The 21195-nt window shown below is 43.0% G+C and overlaps 1 protein-coding gene across 1 annotated transcript in view; it reads left to right on the forward strand.

Annotated features, from left to right (window-relative positions):
- si:dkey-92j12.5 (multiple PDZ domain protein) overlaps positions 1-21195 on the forward strand; it is a 66179-nt gene that overhangs the window by 29381 nt on the left and 15603 nt on the right. Inside the window, exons 16-21 of the mRNA XM_056265049.1 lie at positions 8994-9105; positions 12459-12657; positions 14774-14905; positions 15001-15240; positions 15321-15498; positions 21092-21190. Of these exons, the coding sequence (XP_056121024.1) occupies positions 8994-9105; positions 12459-12657; positions 14774-14905; positions 15001-15240; positions 15321-15498; positions 21092-21190 (960 nt within the window). The remainder of the gene's footprint in view (positions 1-8993; positions 9106-12458; positions 12658-14773; positions 14906-15000; positions 15241-15320; positions 15499-21091; positions 21191-21195) is intronic.

Here is a 21195-nt window from a genome sequence, read left to right on the forward strand (position 1 = left end):
AACGGAAGTGGGTTGCATCGACGGGAGGAGTTTAGGATGTAGAGCGGAAACGGCTCATAAACTTGTGTATAGGCACGCTGAAATGCTGCTCATGGATGACTCATGTTCTCATTGCGGGAACATGACCATCTCGGCGTTACGGTCGAGACTCCGTTACCTCGAAAGAGGTGGAGCCCCTTAGCTTATTCCCCGATCTAGCGCTTCTTCTGCCCAGCAGAAGAAGCCTACTTCGGTTAATAGCCTTGGTGACCTGAGGATCACAGTGGGAGGTAACCCGCCGAGCCAGTCTCCTCGGGCCCATCACTCTTCTACAACGCTTCCCGCGGAGCCGCCAAGAGAGTGCGCTGGGCCGTCCCCGGCGGTCCCAGTCGTTTCTTTTGGAGCTCCACCGGATGATCAAATGTCGGTCGCTGCATCGGAGGGTGAGCTAATGTCCTCTGGGGATGACGACTCGGCTGCGCTGCCTCCTTCGGGTGTGCCAGCATTGTCAAAGTCAGACCCAGAGCTCACGGCTATGCTTTCCCGGGCCGCCGCAAGTGTCGGGCTCGAGTGGAACCCTCCACCGTGTCCCGATCCTTTGCGGCTGGACGATTGGTATCTCGGGGCGTCCCGTGCTGGTTCTCAGCGCCCCGCCCCAGTGCCCTTCTTTCCGGAAGTGCATGAGGAGGTTACCAGAGCGTGGACGGCACCTTTTTCTGCCCGAAACCGTTCTGGTGCCTCTTCCTCCCTCACTACCCTCGATGGCGGAGCAGCTAAGGGTTATGTGGAGATCCCCCCCCGGTGGAGCAGTCTGTGGCGATGCAGCTGTGTCCCAAGACCGCTACCTCCTGACGGGGAAATCCGTGCCTCCCCTCCCGGGCGTGTAAGTTCTCGTCCACTCTTGCGGACAATGGCTACTCAGCCTGTGGAGAAGCTGCTTCCGCCATGCATGCCATGGCGCTCCTGCAGGTCTACCAGGCCAAGGCGCTCAAGGAATTGCACGAGGGTAGTTCCGACCCAGGGGTTATGCAGGAACTGCGTGCAGCGACGGACCTCGCCCTCCGGGCGACAAAAGTCACTGCACACTCCCTGGGTCGGGCAATGTCCAATTTAGTGGTCCAGGAGCGACACCTATGGCTGAATCCGGCCTCTTCGGCTTACCCAGCAGTTTTCCGCGGCGCCTCCGTCTGCTCGTCGCCAAGGGCGCCCCCTGTGGCCGCCTCCGCCCCTGCTCAGCCTAAGCAGCAGCCTCCACCCAGGCAGCAGGTGGCCGGTCGCAAAAGGAGCGCCCAGCCCATCCAGGCCCCCGCTAAATCAGACGGCAAGCATAAGGGCAAGCGGCCCTGAGACGGGCGGCCCAGCAATGGAGGAAGCTGCTCTTCGGGAGAGAGTGTCCGCACCTCTCCCTCCCCCGGAGGAGGACCGGGTGTAGAATCTTTTGTTTCATTTTGTTTCTGTTCCACCACTGGCTCCATGGAGTCCAGCGGTACCCACATTTTCAATAAAAGAGCAATTTCTTCGATCTCTGGGTCACAAGAGGGCGCGGATTGCACCAAGCCTTCCCACGCACCCTCTGCCCCACCCTGGAACCAGGTAAGTGTGGTACAACACACTCAGACTCCGCTTTGGGCCGCCTCAGTGCCTCCCGAGCCGAGTCCGTGTTCCACCTCGCTGCCCCACCCCGGGTACATCTGTGGTCCCGTTGGTCCCGCTTGCACGGCGTCTGGGATCCTGGCTAGCGCTTCCCAGCCCATCTTGCTGGCTTATCCGTACCAACAGACTCGGCCATGCGATGCAGTTTGCCCGGCGCCCTCCCAAGTTTAGGGGCATCCACTTCACCTCTGTGCGGAGTTGCGATGCCCCTGTCTTGCAGGCACAGATCGATGTCCTACTGGCGAAGGACGTGATCGAGCCGGTTCCTCCAGCCGATATGAAGACAGGGTTCTACAGCCCCTACTTCATTGTATCCAAGAAATGCGGTGGGTTACGGCCAATCTTGGACTTGCGAACCTTGAATCGGGCCCTGCACAAGCTCCCATTCAAGATGCTCACGCAGAAACGCATTTTCGAGTGCATCCGTCCACAAGATTGGTTTGCAGCGATCGACCTGAAGGACGCGTACTTTCATGTCTCGATTTTTCCTCGACACAGACCGTTCCTGTGGTTTGCGTTCGAGGGACGGGCATATTAGTACAAAGTCCTGCCCTTTGGGCTATCCCTGTCGCCCGTCTTCACGAAAGTCGCGGAAGCAGCCATTGTTCCCCCCCGAGAACGCAGCGTTCGTATTCTCAACCATCTCGACGACTGGCTGATTCTGGCTCAGTCTCGGGATCAGTTGTGCGAACACAGGGACATGGTGCTCTGTCACCTCAGCCTGTTGGGCCTTCGGGTCAACTGGGACGAGCAAACTCTCCCCTGTGCAGAGCATCTCTTATCTCGGTATGGAGTTGGACTTGGTCAACCAGACAGCGCGACTCACAGAGGAGCGCGTCCGATCAGTGTTGAACTGCTTGAGTACAATCAAGAGCAGAACAGCGGTTCCACTGAAACTTTTTCAGAGGCTCCTGGGGCATATGGCATCCGCAGCCGCAGTAATGCAGCTCGGGTTGCTTCATATAAGACTGCTTCAGCCCTGGCTTCACGGCCGAGCCCCGAGATGGGCGTGATGCACGTCACCCGCACTGCCTCCAAACCTTCAGCCCGTGGTCGGACCCTTCGTTTCTACGGGCAGGTGTTCCCCTAGAACAAGTGTCGAGGCATGCTGTGGTCTTCACGGATGCCTCTGTCACTGGCTGGGGGGCCACGTACAATGGGCATGCAGTTTCAGGTCTGTGGATGGGGTCTCAACTGCATTAACACATCAATTGCCTCGAGTTGCTCACAGTACGCCTTGCACTGGGCTGCCTCAAAGGGCCGCTACAGGGCAAGCACGTACTGGTCCGTACGGACAACACTGCGACCGTTGCGTACATCAACCGCCAAGGTGGTCTACGCTCCCGCCGCATGTCGCTACTCGCCCGCCATCTCCTCCTATGGAGTCAGAAGCATCTGAGGTCGCTTCGTGCCATTCACATCCCTGGCGTGCTCAATCGTGCAGCCAACGAGCTGTCTCGACAGCCTACGCTTCCAGGAGAGTGGCGTCTCCATCCCCAGGTGGTCCAGCTGATATGGGACTTCTTCGGAGCCGCACAGATAGATCTGTTTGCCTCTCCGGACTTGACCCATTGCCAGTTGTTTTACTCCCTGTCCGACAGAACCCTCGGCACGGATATGCTGGCACACAGCTGGCCCGGGGGCCTGCGCAAGTATGCTTTTCCCTCAGTGAGCCTTCTCGCACAGATACTGTGCAAAGTCAGGGAGGACGAGGAGCAGGTCTTGTTAGTTGAGCCGTATTGGCCCAACTGGACCTGGTTCCCAGAACTCATCCTCCTCGTGACAGCACCTCTTTGGCCCATTCCTCTGAGGAAGGACCTAATTTCTCAGAGATGGGGCACTCTATGGCACCCGCGTCCAGACCTCTGGAAACTCCATGTCTGGTCCCTCTATGCTCTGAAATGGAACCTGTTCGTTGAATGGTGTAGAGTCGTGCTTTCCTTCCTGTAAGATGGGTTGGAGCGAAGGCTGTCTCCCTCCACCCTCAAAGTGTATGTTATGGCTATCGCCGCACATCATGATGCAGTTGAAGGTAAGTCGTTGGGAAAGCATGATCTGATCGTCAGGCTCCTGAGGGGAGCGAGGAGACTGAATCCGCCTCGACCCCCCCTCTATACCCTCTTGGGACCTATCTCTGGTGCTCAGCGCACTGCAGAGACCTCCCTTTGAACCACTTAAGTCAGCTGAGTTAAAGATCCTGTCACTGAAGACAGTGCTCCTGACTGCTCTAGCTTCCATCAAGAGGGTAGCGGACCTGCAAGCATTTTCGGTCGACGAATCGTGCCTAGAATTCGGCCGGCTAACTCTCACGTTGTCCTGAGACCCCGGGTTTGATACGTGCCCAAGGTTCCTACCACTCCCTTTAGGGACCAGGTAGTGAACCTGCAAGCGCTGCCTTCCGAGGAGGCAGACCCAGCCCTGGCTTTTCTCTGTCCCGTCTGCTCCTTGCGGTTATACGTGGACAGAACACAAAGCTTCAGGACCTCAGATCATCTCTTCGTCTGTTACGGAGGCCAGCAGAAGGGAAAGGCTGTCTCCAAGCAGAGGATGGCCCACTGGATAGTTTGGGTTGCGAGCACACTCAACTAGAAGTGTTGCTTCCTCCTGGGCACTGGCTCAAGGCGCCTCGCTGACAGATATATGTAGAGTTGCGGGCTGGGCGACACCTAACACGTTCGCTAGATTCTATAGGCTCCGTGTAGTGCCGGTATCTTCCTGTACACTCGCCCCCAGTGGCCAGTAGCGCGAGGGGACCCGTTCTTAGTGTCGGCTTGCAACGCCACTCCCGCCCCCATGGGCCGGATACGTGCGTCTTTTTGCTCCAGTAGTGTTCCCCAGAAATGGCTAACCCTGTGAGTTCCTCCGTCACCCCTCTGGCAGTCAGACGTTGCGGAGCGTCTGATGCCAGGCCTACACTCGTATGCTTGTGGAAGCTGTGTTAGGCTGGGTGTCCATATATAGCGGTCCCTGCGGCGACCCCATATGTGTATTCCTCCACGATTGGCTCCTCTGCGGACGATACCATGTCTTTCCCTCGACAGAGCCCGATCTGTCGTCTCTGCTGGTGTTCTTTCCCCCCTATAATTAGACTGGAACCACCTCAGAGACTGCCATATGTTGTACTACCCTGCTTGGCTAGTCCATATGTGTATCCGTCACAGTAGAGGTCTACACGGGTCAAAAAATTTGTGCCCGAACCCGAAAGAGACCCGTAATGTGCTACACCGAAACGACCCGGACCCATCTATTATTTCAAAAGCTGGACCCGGACCCGTGTAGATCCGAGAAATGCCATAAATGTACTACCCGGACCAGACCTGGACCCGTCTATTATTTAAAAGCTGGACCCGAACTCGGCGGGAAGACACAGACCCGACTGGACCCGATTGTCACATATTCCACCTTAAACTGCTATTACAAGTCAATAAACCAGTTGCGAAAAATACAACTTTTTGTCTTACCTAATTTAAGGAGCCGTAGTCTCCCTTCATTACACCGGCCATGTGTTGCTCCCGTGTCTAATATTCTCTGCGCCAGGTCGGTGAACGTGGGAGTTTCAAACATGCTAAAGGCCCTTAAATCCTTTGCGCAGGCTTTAGTGCATTTTTCATCTTACACTTAACTGCACTTACTTTTTTCTCATGTTTGTCTACAATATGCATGAAAGATGCCCAGACAGAAGAGGTGCCCATAGGTCTTACCTCTTTATACTCGTTGGTTTTTAGCTTTTTTCGCACATCGCTCATGAAGGTATCCATTATTACCGTGCATTTGCATTAACTCTGAGTCTGCGCGCTCTGCTTCTAACGGCAGAGAGAGAGAGAGAGAGAGAGTTTTTGGGGGTTTTTTGGCTCCCACTTTTCTTTTCCTAATTTTACAAGTTGCAAGTTACAAAAAAACTCAAGGAGTGCTGACTGACTCAGTCTGATCACGGCCGGGTGTTCTCCGAGTCCGATGACTCCGATCACACGGGTATTACATACAATGTTAAACAGACCCGGGACCCGAAATAATAGATTCGGACTTGACCCGGACCCGGCTGATCATTTAAAATATAGACCCGAACCCGTACGGGTTAGAATAATAAGTTAGAATAATACGTTTTGTTATTATTAGAATATTATTATTCTAACTTATTATTCTAATAATAATAATAATAATAATAACTTATTATTAGAATAAGTGCAATATTTATAATATGCAATATTTATAATAAACTATAAATATAAATAATGCTTTTATGGTATTTATTAATAATTTTTACATCTACTAATACATTTTTAACATTTTAAGATCTATTAATTGGTTAATCTATTATAAACAAACATGAATTAAAAATGAACAATCATATATTTCTAAATCACATTAAGCTAGATTAATGATTTCCATTACACGAGAGTAGATGTTAAACCTCATGCTGATTTGTACTCGGCTTTCGCCAAGATAAGCACAAACTAAGACGTAGCTATACAGTAACCTATGCTTCTCTCTCTCCATCTCTCCATCTATTTACACTTCTATCCATATGGTGATGTGAATCTCCTTCTGTCCGGCGTTAATGGCTGCAGTATACTTGGCATGTCAGTACACACAACGGCTGCAACTACAGTGTGGTCTCCCCAGTGGACCAGAAGGGGACATCTCTAGGGTCTTCAAGTGGGCACCTTCCGTCCTCAGTGTTTCGTCGACTAGCCCACGACACCTCAAGAGGGCTCGACAGTGACCCTGGCGTCCCAGAGTCACCCCCCTTCGTCCCCCACTCAACTCAGCCCAGCTTACTGACCTTTACATCCCTCCTGCTGCTGAGGTTGCTCCTTCCTCGTAGTTCACGTGTGACCTAACCGCAATCTCACAATCTCTCCGCAACCCAACCATACGCGCCAACCCGTTTGACTAAGGCAGCCCCCCTGTCGTCGTTAAAGCGTTCAGTGGCAATGGTTCCGTATGGCATACTACCTACCGCAAATCACAATATCTGCCCAAACACCAACCCTCATTCACGCAATATACACAGGAACGTAATAACTGTAATTACTATGCAAACCATACAAATAAACCAACAGACTCTTCGAGTTTTTCAAGAATTCTACGAAACCGTAGCGTGGCGGCCACACAGCCAGCCAGAATCTTTCCGTCTCAACCACAGCCAGTTGCTGCTCCTCTCTGCTGCTTCAGATAAGTTCTTTACTGTGCGACGCAACTCTTGGCCACTGAATCCGACGTCTCTGAGGAACCGGGTTGTAGAGTGTGCCACAAATCCTCGACAGCCCACTTCCACTGGATAAACCTGGACTCTCCATCCTCGCTGTTCTGCTTCAGTGGCCAGATGAGCATACCGCAGTTTCTTCCTCTCATATGCCTCATCTACCGCATCCCCCCATGGCACTGTTAACTCTATCAGTTGAACAATGCGTGTTGATCCAGACCACAAAACAATATCTGGTCGGAGGTTAGTGGTGGCAATCTCAGGTGGAAAAATAAGCCGTTGATCAAGATCAGCCAGCATTTTCCAGTCCCTAGCAGCTTCCAGTTGTCCTGGGCGAGAATTGGTTTTGACACCTTTTCTTGGTGGTTGCTCGCCTGGGTGGAGGAATATTGTCTTCTGCGTGTAATTTTTTGCTAGAACAGGCGGCAACTTATTGGTCATACTACGCTTGCCTTCCAATGCTAAAGCCAAACATCGCAGAACTTGGTCATGGCGCCAAGTAAACCGACCTTGGCTAATAAAGGCTGTAAAAATGTTAATTGTTAGTTCATGAAACCTGATTCATTAACTAATGTTAGTAAAATGTAATGTTATTGTATATTGTCACCATATTAATTTATCGTGTACTAACATACACCGGTCAAAAGTTTGGAGTCAGTAAGATTTTTTTAAAAGAAATACTTCTATTCAGAAAGTGTGCATTAAAGTCAAGTGACAGAAAAGACATTTTATAATGTCACAAAAAAAATCTATTTCAAATTATGTACTTTTGATCTTTCTGTTCATCCTATTCATTATAAATCCTGGAAAAAAAGTATCACAGTTTCAACAAAAAATATTAAGAAGCATAACTGTTTTCAACATTGATAAAAGTAATGTTTATTGAGCACCAAATCAGCATGTTAGAATAATTTCTGAAGGCTGAAAATTCAGCTTTGCCATTACAGGAATAAATTACATTTTAAAATATATTAATATTGAAACCAGTTGTTTTAAATTGTAATAATATTTTGGTAACACTTTACAATAAGGTTCATTAGTTAACATTAGTTAATGTATTAACTAACATGAACTAACAATGAGCAATACATTTGTTACAGTATTTATTAATATTTGTTAATGTTAGTTAATACAAATCCAGCTGTTCTTTGTTTGTTCATGTTAGTTCACAGTATAACTAATGTTAACAAATACAACCTTTGATTTTAATAACGTATTAGTAAATGTTGAAATTAATGTTGTTCATTCTTAGATCATGTTAACTAAGGTAGTTAACTAATGTTAACTAATGAACCTTATTGTAAAGTGTTACCAATATTCTCTAATATTACTGTTTCTTTTAGAACAAATAAATGCAGCCTGGTGAGCAAAAGAATCTTCTTTCAAAAACAAACATTTTACCCACCCATCACATTTGAACAGTAATGTATTTTTCTGTATTCATCTGTTTATTTTTCAATAATCTAATATATTAACAATTTAATCATTTATTAAGTTTTTAAACAATAATAGCTGTTTTCAAATTTTTACTGTATTTTGATCAAATGCAGCCATAGTAAAGACACTTTTTTTGAAAAACACTATAGACATATACACTATAGACATATACACTATATGTCTGTAATATTTTTTTTTTGAAAAAAATATTACAGACACCAAACTTTTTAATGTTAGTATATTTACCAAAAACATATTACTTGCATGTGGCCCTTGTCAAGAGGTCATGTTGGAACCGGGCTATGTTCTGGGTTTGATACATTGAGCCAGGCATTGGATTTGGTAGAAGTTTGTGAGCATTAGAAAATTGCGTTTCTTGTCTTGACAACAAGAAATGTACCTGACATCATCTGTTGATGACTTTAAAAAAAAGTGTAAGAAATGACTCATCAGAGGATTGTTCTTGTTGCTATGAATGTCATTCAGTCACACATTTGCTGGCACCAACTCTACTGGGATGTCTCTCGAGATCTGGATGCCTGTGTCCTAAATAAACACTTTCAACACTGGAAATGAAGCATTGCTGAAGGACAGATGTTTAAAAGGGTCCTTAGCAGCTCCAGAGATCCTTTTTGCTTTCCGTTTATCACATATGCAAAGAAAATAGGCAATTTCACTGAATAAATATGCCTGATGCTTTTCTCTGTTTGTGTTCCAGACAAATTCCCACTGTCAGAACAGCAAGATGGAGGCTGATGCTAAAACCGTCTCCATCCCCACTAGTGGCTATGAGAGAAGCATAACTGTAGTCAGGGGAAACTCCAGTCTGGGTATGTTAACCCTGTTCATTACACTCTTCCTGTCTGTCTTCTTATACATCCTCAGTATGTTTCACAGAGAAGTGAACTCTGTGAGAGACCTGTAAAACATGTGTTTGCATGTGTGTATTGATGTTGTTTATGTGTGTATGTGGTGCAGCTCTGGGTGTGGATCTTAAAACACCTCACAAACTATCCCAGATGAAGCTACACATGCATTATATTAAGTAGGGATGTAACACTTTGTATTAGTATATGATATGATGGTTTGCATAATTATTTTGCTATTTAGCATGTACTTTAGTTTACATGTTTGTATTTATGGTTTTAAAGAGTAGTGATTTATATCTCTTTTTTTTCTGACGTTTTCAGCCAAGTCAAAGTATACATAATGCATTGCAAAGCTCAACAAAAGGTTTTTTTGTTTTTTTTTTGCTGGGTAATAGTACCATGATTTTCCCTGTTCCTACCACAATATTTATATATTCTTATTACAAGGAAAAGTAAGATATTATTAAAGGGTTAGTTCACCCAAAAATAAAAATTCTGTCATCATTTACTCACATTTGTGTCATTCCAAACGCGTAAGACTTTCGTTCATCTTCAGAACACAAATGAAGATCTTTTTAATGAAATCTGAGAGCTTTCTGTCCATCCATTGGCAGCCTACGCTACTGAAACTTTGATACTTCAAAAAGTTCATAAAGAGTTCGTAAAAGTAATCCACATGATTTGAGCGGTTTGGTCCAGATTTTCTGAAGAGATTGATCGCTTTATATGATGAACAGATTTAATTCAGTCTTGTATTCACATTTAAACATTGATCTGCGAACAGAAGCTCAACCGAACCTGCTTGATGAGCAAAAACAAACCTCATTGGTCCTTGCGGAAGCTCAAAGGTGCTGCGTAACATGAGAATGAACCTCACTGGTTCTCACACGTCAAGCAAACATGCTTGAGCTTCCTTTTCCTATGTGAGTTGATGAATGTTTAAATGTTCTAAATTCAATCTGTTCATCATATAAAGGATCGAGTCTCAAGAGGATTTTTACTAAACCACTCAATTCCTATGGATTAGTTTTACGATCTCTTTATGAACTTTTTGAAGCATCTAAGTGTCAGTTGTGTAGCTGTCAATGGTGGGACAGAAAGGTCTTAGATTTCATCAAAAAGAGCTTCAACAAAAAAGCTGTGTTCCGAAGATGAATGAAAGTCTTACAGATTTGGAACAACATGAGGGTGAGTAATTAATGACAGAATTTTCATTTTTGGGTGAACTGTCCCTTTAAGTATAGTATGGTATTCCTTTGGAAACATTTTGTGACATTTTAAATGTCTTTTTTGATTGATTGAATGTGTCCAATTTAATATTTTTAGTTGAAATAAATGCTGTTCAATTGAACTTTCTATTCATCAAAGAATTTTGAAAAAATAAAAATGTATCATGGTTTCCTCAAAAATATAAAGCAGCATAATTGTTTTCAACATTGATAATAATAATAAATGTTTCTTGAGCACCAAATCAGCAAGATTTCTGAAGGATCATGACACTAAAGACTGGAGTAATGATGCAAAAAATGTCAGCTTTGCCAGCACAGGAATACATTTCATAAAACAGCTGTTTTAAATAATATTGTAATTATATTTCATAATATTACAGATTGTACTGTATTTTTGACCAAAAAAATACAGCACACAGTGATTTGTTAAAAATGTGCTGCCCATTTTTACTAATGCATCTATGATTTTCACAAATCAACCACTTACAATTTGAACACAACTTTATCAATGTCAGCTCCATATGGAATATATGGAGACATATTTTAGCAGAATTTGCAACAATGATGTTGAATAAATCACAGAATACATGTCCTAGGGTAAGTGCTGTCACTGTCAGCTGCCCGAAGCACACACTGGCCTCGGGCCATCCAAATTGTTCAGCCCTGCAGTGTTTATAAAGGCAAAACCATAAGGCTCAGTGAAGAATATAGAAGTCATGGCTTCCCATTAAAACTTGATCTTTCTCTTTCTTTTTGATCAAGTATTTATTCCAATGAATATTCATCCAATTTGACACAGAGCTCTGCATGAGTGTTATTTAATTCATCAATTCCAAGCTCCCGTTTCATCTTAATTTTTAAATTGACGTTACAGTCAGTAATTTATGTTGAATGATGAAATGGAGATTATAAATCGTGATGTGTTGTGTCTCTTATTGTGTGTCTTTTGTTCTGGTGTTCTCTTGTTTCATCTCTGTCCTGTGCTGTGCTTTACATGGTCAGATGTGCACTGCTGTAACTAGCGCACTATGATTGTACTGTAATTTGACTGTTCAGACACAAAACATGATAAATGGATGTTCAAATTGAAAATAAAAACTTAAAAATCAATGAATCTCAAATTCTTTACGACCATAGTGTTGTCTCCATGTTTGGTGTGTGTTTCCTTGCATGTTAGCTCTCACATCTGTTTATTTTGCCTGTCTTTTCTCTTTGCGTGGACTAATTATTCATAAATCAGCAGCATATTATATTTAAAATAGGCTTGCATGGTGCATTATTCAAATTGAGAGCAATTTAAACCGATTTATTACAGCTGAAATGTAGTACAAAGCCAACCAGTCACTTAACACCCACAATGATGTCAACGGCATGGTTTGAAGTTCATTATGTAGAAAATAAGCTCAGTTTAATAATCGTAAAATGAATTGTTGAAGGAACACGCTGTGATTTTAATACAACACTGAGTCAAAGCCACCACTTAATATGTCATGAAAGGTGAGTGAGAGGTTTTAAGACCCTCTCAAACGCACTGACTCTACATGGTGCACCGACACTTTCTTTGAATAAGAGAGTTTGAATCGGTAAGACAGTTGAGAGGTTCATGGGGTATGTAAATGACATTTACATACCCCATGATGATGATATTCCACTGTTAGTTTTAAAATAAGGGAATGTCTGATGTGGTTAAAATTCCCCTGTCACACTCACTGTCACACTTTAACACACTTTTGTTGGTTATGATATGCGTATGTACATTTAAAATAACTCGTATGTGATGGCCCGGGGCTGATTGTCACACTTTTTACTTCTTCAGTGAATATTTTCCAATGTAGGTTTATTTTTGAAAGCCTATTTTTGTACAGGCACATACCTTATAGTCTTGGCTACATAAAAGCAATGTCCACATGCCCACAAAACAAAATTCAGTTTATTGGATGGTGTAACAGTGTAACAATTAAAAAACAGCAAAGATGTTAAAGGTAATGAACAAAAAATATAAAATCAAAAAACATTTGACAACTTGTGACAAAACAAGCACATAGCCTTATGTTACTGTGTGTGTGTGTGTGTGTGTGTGTGTAGGAATGACAGTGAGTGCTTTAAGGGATGGTTCAGGCATCATAATCCGCTCTGTGGTTCATGGCGGGTCGATCAGTAAAGACGGGAGACTGGCAGTGGGTGATGGAATCGTAGCCATCAATGGAGAATCTTCCACCAACCTGACCAATGCACAAGCCAGAGCTATGCTACGCAGACATTCACTGATTGGACCTGATCTCAGGTGCTCACACACACACACAGCTTTGGCTAAATGAGAATGTAACATCGATTTCTAGTTCTGTTTTTATATAAAGCTCATTTAAATGACTATACAAGATAACCATAACATTATAATATTTAGAATAACATTTATTATATTATATTAAACAAATAGTGTTATTTTTATTTCCACAAAATAAGTTGGTAACACTTAAAGTCCCTGTAAAGTCAAAATTAAGTATGTGTTTTGAGTTTGTCACACCACAGAAAAATGTGTTATTAGTCACCCAGCCAAATTTGAATGATAAAAAAAGCCAGCAAGTACATAAAATAAGCTATCAAAATCTTGAAAAAATGAGCAGTAATCTCTGCTCTCAAACGCTGGGGGCGTGTCCGCTGGCTGCGCTGAAACCACGCCCACTCGCGGGAAAGCTGCCGTCGTCGACTCGCCTCACTCAACTCTACAGCCGGAATGGATGCTCGCACGGTGGGCACGACGGGAGGATGAAGGCTGAGGCGGGAGTCGGTTCGGCCCCATTCACCAGTAACAGCGGATTATCAGTGAATCCCAGACAGTTATCCCCGACGAAAGTTTATAAAACTATCCAGTTTAAAATGATCACTTACAGAGGCGGGTTTTGGCGGTGATCCTCAGCTCTCCATCAAGGTGGCTCTTCACAAAATGAATCCACTTCTTCTTGATGTAATCGTTTTTCGGAAATTTAAACAAGGACACCGATCTGTTTTGTACGTGATCCAGTGATCGCATCCAGGTAGTACGCGTTTCCGTGACGAAGGCATAGCTAGTAGCTAGCAATCTGTAGGCTGTGTTACTAATAATAGTACTGACAGTAACTCGCGATTGAGCGGCAAACTGATGTGAATGTGCTCTATAATATTGTTAGGAGCGGCCAGCCTCAGTGGCCTCAGAGCGTCATCAAGTAGGGGCGTGTCCAGGAGCTCAAGGGCTCCAGTGCGTCATCGAGCCCTGTTTTAGCCCCGCCCAGAAAATCCGTAAAATATCAATGGTGAAAAACTGTTTAACGATCTAACTCCACAATTCAGTACTTCACAGTTCACAGTCTTTGTAATATGTTTTAGCAATACATTTCTAACATTTATAATGTGTTTAGAATTTTTTTTTGAAATTGCCTTTACAGGGACTTTAACAACAAGGTTTAATTTGTTAAAATTTGTTACCTACATTAGTTAACATGAACTAACACTGACACATATTTCTAAAGCATTTTTTAATACATTTATTAACATTTACTAATACATTATTAAAATCAAAATTAGTAAATTAACTTGAACTAAAATGCTCATTGTTAGTTAATATTAGTTAATGTATTAACAAACCTTAACTAATGGAACATCATTGTAAAGTGTTACCAATAAGTTTGTTCAGATATAAATGAACAAACAAACACATTTTTTATTACAAAAGTTTGGGGTCTGACTTTCTTCTTTTTTTTAAATGTTTTTGAACGAAGTCTCTTGTGCTCATCAAGGCTGCATTTATTTGGTCAAATATACAGTAAAAACAATAATACTGTGAAATACTATTACAATTTAAAACAATTTTTCGATTTAAATATATTTTAAAATGTAATTTTCCTGTGATGACAAAGCTGTATTTTCTAGTCTTTAGTTTTACGTGATCCCTCAGAAATCATTCTAATATGCTGATTTGGTGCTCAAAACGCTTTTCTCATTATTATCAATGCTGAAAATAGTTATGCTGCTTAATATTTTTGTGGAAATCGTGAACATTCTTTGAAATATATATATTTTTTTACATTATAAATGTTTGTACTTGATCTTTTGATCAATATAATGCATCCACGCTGAATAAAAGTATACATTTATTTTAAAAAAATGTATTAAATAAAAACTTCCTGACCCTAAACTTTTGATTGTTGGTTTTAGTTAAAACAAATTTCATTTATTAGACTATAAGTATTTTAATCTTTATTGATTTGGAGTTGGAGAGATAAAACTCATTTTAAAAAATGTAAAGAAAAGTGATTATCTATCAAGTAGCACATTTCATTTGTTGTTGGATTTGTATTTTTCATCAATACAGCTTCAGTCAAAGCATTTTTTTGCTTGTTCTTGTGTGTTTTGGTGTATTTCAGTGTGATGTACGTACCTGCTGCCTTCCTGGACATGCACAGAGCCAGCTACGCCCAATCAAAAGAGGAAATGGAAATACACAGAACAGCTACTGTCCAATCCCGGCTCTCACAGAACCTTCCGTTTGAACCCCTGTAAGGAATCTGAGATATTTAATTTTTTTTCTTTTTTTTTTCTGTATGTTTAGTTGTTTCTTATGGTGTTTTAATGCATATTTGCTTTGTGTTAGAGAATGCATTTCGGAGCAACAAAGTACAGTAGATGGAAAAGGAGTAAATGGAAAGACTCAAGCTGAAGAAGAGAATGAAAGAATAGTTAACCACAGTCAAATAAAACAATGTGAGGTGAAGGATGAAAAAAAAACCTTAAAGAGTGAGAACGGACAAAGACGAGGGAGAGGAAAAGACAGACGAAAAGATGAAGAAGAGACACATGGGAAAGATCGTAGCTCATGGAGTCAGCCTAGAAGGTATCAATTAAATAACAAAATAGTCCAGCAATCACATTTAGTATGTTCATGTGTAATGAGGATATTTTCCTGTGTCCTAGAGTGACATTATTTAGGGCTGGGGGCACGTGCCTTGGCTTCAGTGTGGTGGGGGGTCGTGGTATGGGCAGTCGACTGAGCAATGGAGAAATGAGACGGGGCATCTTCATAAAACATATCGCGGAGGACAGTCCAGCTGCACACAACAGCACTCTAAAGAAAGGAGACAGAATTCTTCAGGTGTGTGTGTGTTTTTATTAAAGAGTAGCTTTTAACTATGGTCTGCTTTAGTGCTTATTCTAGCCAAGAACTGCTCACTTAGACAAGAAGACAATGTCTGAAACATCAATAACAGAAAAAACTTGCTCAAATAATGACTATTTGTACAAAAAACATTGAAGAAACTGTCAGAAAAGAATTGTGATCAGAAGAACGCTGAAAGCACCAATTATTTCTCAGACGTAAAGACGTAAGATTTTTTTTATTTATTTGTTACTATGTATATTACACATATAAGTACTGAGTAATATAAACAACATTTAGCCTACTTATTAGGGTTAGAGTTAGGATTAAGGTTTGGTTTAGATTTAGTTGCTTGTAATTATTAATATGTCGCTGTTATAGTAAGTACATGTAACCTGTATAACAAGGGCACTGTAAAATAAAGTGTTACCCAAAACACGAAGCAGAATATAATTAATATCCTCTCAGATTTGATGCCATGAAAACCTTGAAAATAATCCTATGATTAAAGCTAGCATAAAACGGAAGTTGCGATAGCCTATTTTTCCATATTGTGACATAAATCTGAGTGAAACAGCTTCTCGAAAAAAACAAAATATAGGGCAGGACTTGATTTTGTCTATTGAATTGATGTATCATTTTAGTTTGTTATTGCTGTGATCTCATGTGAGTGACAGGATGTCCCGCCCTCGTGCCAGTAAACACGTCATTAGAGAAGAAAAGAGATGTCGTTGAAAGAGGGAGGGGAAGTTATTTTAATTAAAGATTTTGAGGGCACATGAATTTATATATATAAAAAAGAATGTGCACTGACAAATTGTTTATAAAAAAAATACTTCCGTTCCCTTTCGAGGGAACTCGCACTGCGTCGTTGAAAAACGACTCTTTGGGGACGCTCCCTAAGCGTGCGCCTCTGAAGTATGAATGAAACTAATCCAATCCTGATTGGTGTTGCGTCGTGACGTAACATGTGACGGCATAACCGGATGTATAAAAACGGCGCTGATGCAAACACATACCAGCTTTCGCTCTTCAGCAAGCGCTATCTGTTGAAAACTGTCTGTCTTATTTGGTGTTGTATTGTCTGTTTGAAAGTGAAAGTATGGCGAGTGAGCAATGCAGCTCTGGCTCCATTGAGACTTCAGGGCATCCGTATACTGAATTATATCGACGACTGACTCATATTGGCCCAGTCTCGGGAAATGGCGGTTTGGCATCGAGATGTCGTCCTTGGCCACATTCAGGAATTGGGGTTGAGACTCAACACGAAAAAAAGCGTGTTGGAACCAGCTCAGAAAACAACGTTTTTGGGCGTGGTATGGAATTCGGTTACGATGCGGGCACACGTCTCCTGCACGAATCGAGTCCATCCTGACAATGGTTTCTGGGATAAAGCTAGGCCAGCCCATCACTGTGAAGAGGTTTCAAAGGATGCTGGGCCTCATGGCAGCGGCATCCAACATTATACCTTTGGGTCTTCTACATATGAGGCCCCTCCAGTGGTGGCTGAAAGCCAAGGGGTTTTCCCCCAAGGGGAATCCATTTCGTATAATCCGAGTAACGCGCAGATGCCTTCGTTCTCTATTAATATGGAAGAAACCTTGGTTCCTGTCCCAAGGGCCAGTGTTAGGAGCGTCGTGTCGCCGGAAAACCGTTTCGACAGACGCCTCCCTCACTGGCTGGGGCGCGGTCATGGACGGCCGCTTTGCCAGGGGTCTGTGGCAGGACCATCATCATTCTTGGCATATAAATTGCCTGGAGATGTTGGCTGTGTTCAGGGCTCTGAGGAGCTTCCTTCCAGACATCAAGGGTTACCATGTCCTAGTACGATCGGACAATACATCAGTGGTAGCTTATCTGAACCGACAAGGGGGACTCAGATCGCGCCCTCTATCCAGATTGGCGCATCAGATTATTCTTTGGTCCCAGGGGAAAATATTGTCTATCAGAGCAATATATGTCCCGGGGGTTCAGAATCGGGGAGCAGACATCCTGTCGAGGCAGGGGCTGAGGCCCGGGGAGTGGAGACTTCACCCAGAGGTGGTGAAGCTAATATGGCAGAGGTTCGGACCTATGGAAGTGGATCTATTCGCGTCTCAAGAGACGTCCCACTGTCCCCTTTGGTTTTCCCTCACCCATCCAGCCCCGCTGGGGTTGGATGCCATGGTACAGGCTTGGCCGAGGCTTCGCCTGTACGCTTTTCCCCCCGTTGCTCTGCTTCCGGGAGTCCTAGAGAGGGTCCGTCAGGAGGGCATCAGTCTTCTTCTGGTAGCCCCGTTGTGGCCGGCCCGAGTATGGTTTTCAGACATCGTATCACTCCTGATAGACTCGCCGTGGCAGATTCCTCTGAGGAGGGATCTGTTGTCTCAGGCGGAGGGCACAGTTTTCCACCCTCGCCCAGAGTTGTGGAAGCTGTGGGTCTGGCCCCTGAGGGGGCCCAGTACTTAAATGCTGGGTTATCAGACGGGGTGGTTGATACCATACTTAACTCTAGGGCTCCGTCTACTAGGAGATTGTATGGCCTCAAGTGGAATGTTTTTGCCACTTGGTGTAGAGAACATGAGCTAGATCCAGTTAACTGCCCGGTGGCTTCAGTTCTGGAGTTTCTTCAAAATCGCTTCTCTGCGGGTCTCTCCCCATCCACGCTTAAAGTGTACGTGGCTGCCATTGCGGCTTTCCATGCACCACTGGGCGATGGGCCTTTGGGGAGGCACCAACTGGTTGTACGTTTTCTCCGTGGTACATGGAGGATGAGACCGACAACCAGGTCCATGGTTCCCTCCTGGGACCTGGCAGTGGTTCTCGAGGGGTTATCCCTTGCCCCCTTCGAACCTCTTCAGTCGGCGTCACCCAAGGATCTGACTTTCAAGATGGCATTCCTCTTAGCCATTACTTCCCTTAAGAGGGTGGGAGATCTCCAAGCCCTGGCAGTAACGCCAGCTTGCTTGGAGTTTGCACCTGGCGGAGTTAAGGTCATTTTGAACCCAAGACCGGGCTATGTGCCTAAGGTGCCTTCTAATGTGGCACGGTCTACAGTCCTTCAGGCTTTTCATCCTCCACCTCATGTGTCGGCAGAGGAAGAGAGGCTCCATTTGCTCTGTCCTGTCAGAGCGTTGAGCATTTACCTTGAGAGGTCCTCTTCCTGGAGGAGGTCGGACCAACTGTTGGTGTGTTTTAGGTCACCTAAGAAGGGGCTCCCTGCGTCCAAACAAACTATTAGTAATTGGATTGTTCAGGCTATTACCGAGGCCTACAAGGTGCGCAATATGCCTTCACCTTTGGCCGTTAGGGCTCACTCGACTAGAGGCATGGCTTCCTCTAGGGCTCTCCAACTGGGCGTGCCTCTTCAGGAGATCTGTGAGGCAGCCGGTTGGGCTACCCCGCACACCTTTATCAGGTTTTATGGTCTGCACCTCCCTAGTACGCCTGGTGCGCGAGTGCTCTCGTCCTAGTTTTGTGCCTGTTTCAGTTTCACTTTAGGGCGGGCCTTGTTCCGGTGCGTGGCATAGTGGGCATTCGTTCCCCAAAGAGTCGTTTTTCAATGACGCAGTGCGAGTTCCCTCGAAAGGGAACGTCTCGGGTTATGACTATAACCCTTGTTCCCTGAGAAGGGAACGAGACACTGCGTCGTCCTGCCACGCCCCTAGAGGCCTTAGAGCGTCTTGCTTCATCGCGAGGCTGGTATGTGTTTGCATCAGCGCCGTTTTTATACATCCGGTTATGCCGTCACATGTTACGTCACGACGCAACACCAATCAGGATTGGATTAGTTTCATTCATACTTCAGAGGCGCACGCTTAGGGAGCGTCCCCAAAGAGTCGTTTTTCAACGACGCAGTGTCTCGTTCCCTTCTCAGGGAACAAGGGTTATAGTCATAACCCGAGACGTTTTCCATAAAAAAATCAGAATTGTCCATTTTAATTTCAAGATTACTTTAAAATATGATTCACCAAAAGTAATTCTGAAAATTCTGTCAATATCTGCCTCATTCCAAACCTGCACCAAAAAAAAAAAAAAAAATCTTTCTTTCTTTTTTATTTTTTATTCTGACCACTCTTAAAAAGTAAGTAAATGAGAACTCGGGCTGCCAAGCATTTAAAAGGATGCAACAAAGCACCATAAAGATATCATAAAAGTACATTCTCAGTTATCTGATGAAAAGCACTTGAATGTATTGAATGTGCGCTTGTACTGTACTTCAAATCAAAGTATATGTTTTACAAAAACTGTGCAATGCAGATAATATAATATTAATTTTAAAAAGCCACTTAAATGTCCTTAAAGAGAATAGACTTTCATGACTGCACTCAAATACAGTTTTGAAAAGTGTGAACTTTGTAATGTCAAATTAAGTTTTACTTTCAATTACATTTTAAACCAGTATGTTTTAATCCTTTGTTGTGTTTTAAAGACACTTATTTGATGTGTTGATCAACATATAAAGCACATGAACGTGCTAAGTTATACATGGCATAGAAGTTTCAACAGAAATGACATGAAAGTATTTTTATTTTACCATATATGCTTGACAGTACATTCGGCAGGACACTTAAACAGTATTTCAGAGACAATTGAAGTAATTATGAAATTACATATAAAGACTAATAGCTAATTGCATTTAATATAAATTTAAATGATAATTTTCATTTAATTGATATTTTAAATTAAATTAAAAAAAAAATTAGTACTTAAGTATAACACTTTATTTTATGGTGTAAAGTACACCTTACATGTACTTACTATAATAATAATAACAGTAAATTATGCACTGTAAAAAAAGTTGCATTTTTACTTACATTTTTAAGTAAAATGAGTTGAATCTTGTATAACTTTAAAAAGTTTGAAAATTGCTTCATTTATTTTGATGAGTTAAAGCAATGCAAAAACATACGTTGTCATAACTTATTGATCATATAATTTTTTTTCAGTGTGCATAATTTCAAACAACTAGCCCTAAACCAAACCCTAACCTAACCCCTATAGTAAGTACATGTAGTTAACTAATGTTATGCCTTACATTTTGTGTAATTACACAGTAAAAACATCGCATTAAAATAAAGTGTAACCGTATATTCTCTTAATGTGTATTAATTCTGTATAACTACTCTTTTTCTTTTCTTTTCTTTGTAATTTTGGAGCTTGACAGCCCTAATGCATTCCCTTTCATTATACTGAAAAGGTCAGGCCAGGAGATTTTTCAAAAATTCTCTTTTTGCGAAAGGAAAAAAATACAAGTTTGAAACAACTTGAAAGTGGGTATAGAAAAAAAAATCACAATCAGATAGTCAGATTGATTTTACTCTGCTCTTGCAAATTTTGTGTGAAATATTCATCAGACGGCATGAGGCTGAGGCTAGTTAATGTTGATGAACAGTGATAGGAATTGGGTGACGTATAATGATCTCCATCTGCTGGTCATAATAAGCTAATGCATCACTCCTACTGTGACCTAAATAAACTAGATAACAAGATTAGTTTAAAGAAAATCTGGGGCAAACTGGTTTACTTGAAAGTAGAAGTATATTGAAAGGAATGAGAGACTTGGGAGAAGGAACTTCACACATTGTATTTTTAATGTGTGCTTTTGCAGGTTCAAGGTGTAGATGTGAGTGATTTCACTCATGAAGAAGCCGTTGAGGCAATTCGTCAGGCAGGAGACAGAGTAGAGCTACTAGTGCAGAGTCCTCAGGTAAC

Source organism: Rhinichthys klamathensis, unplaced genomic scaffold, assembly GCF_029890125.1.
Source record: "Rhinichthys klamathensis goyatoka isolate OS25496 unplaced genomic scaffold, OSU_Roscu_1.1 h1tg000229l_1, whole genome shotgun sequence".
NCBI classification, from domain to species: domain Eukaryota; kingdom Metazoa; phylum Chordata; class Actinopteri; order Cypriniformes; family Leuciscidae; genus Rhinichthys; species Rhinichthys klamathensis.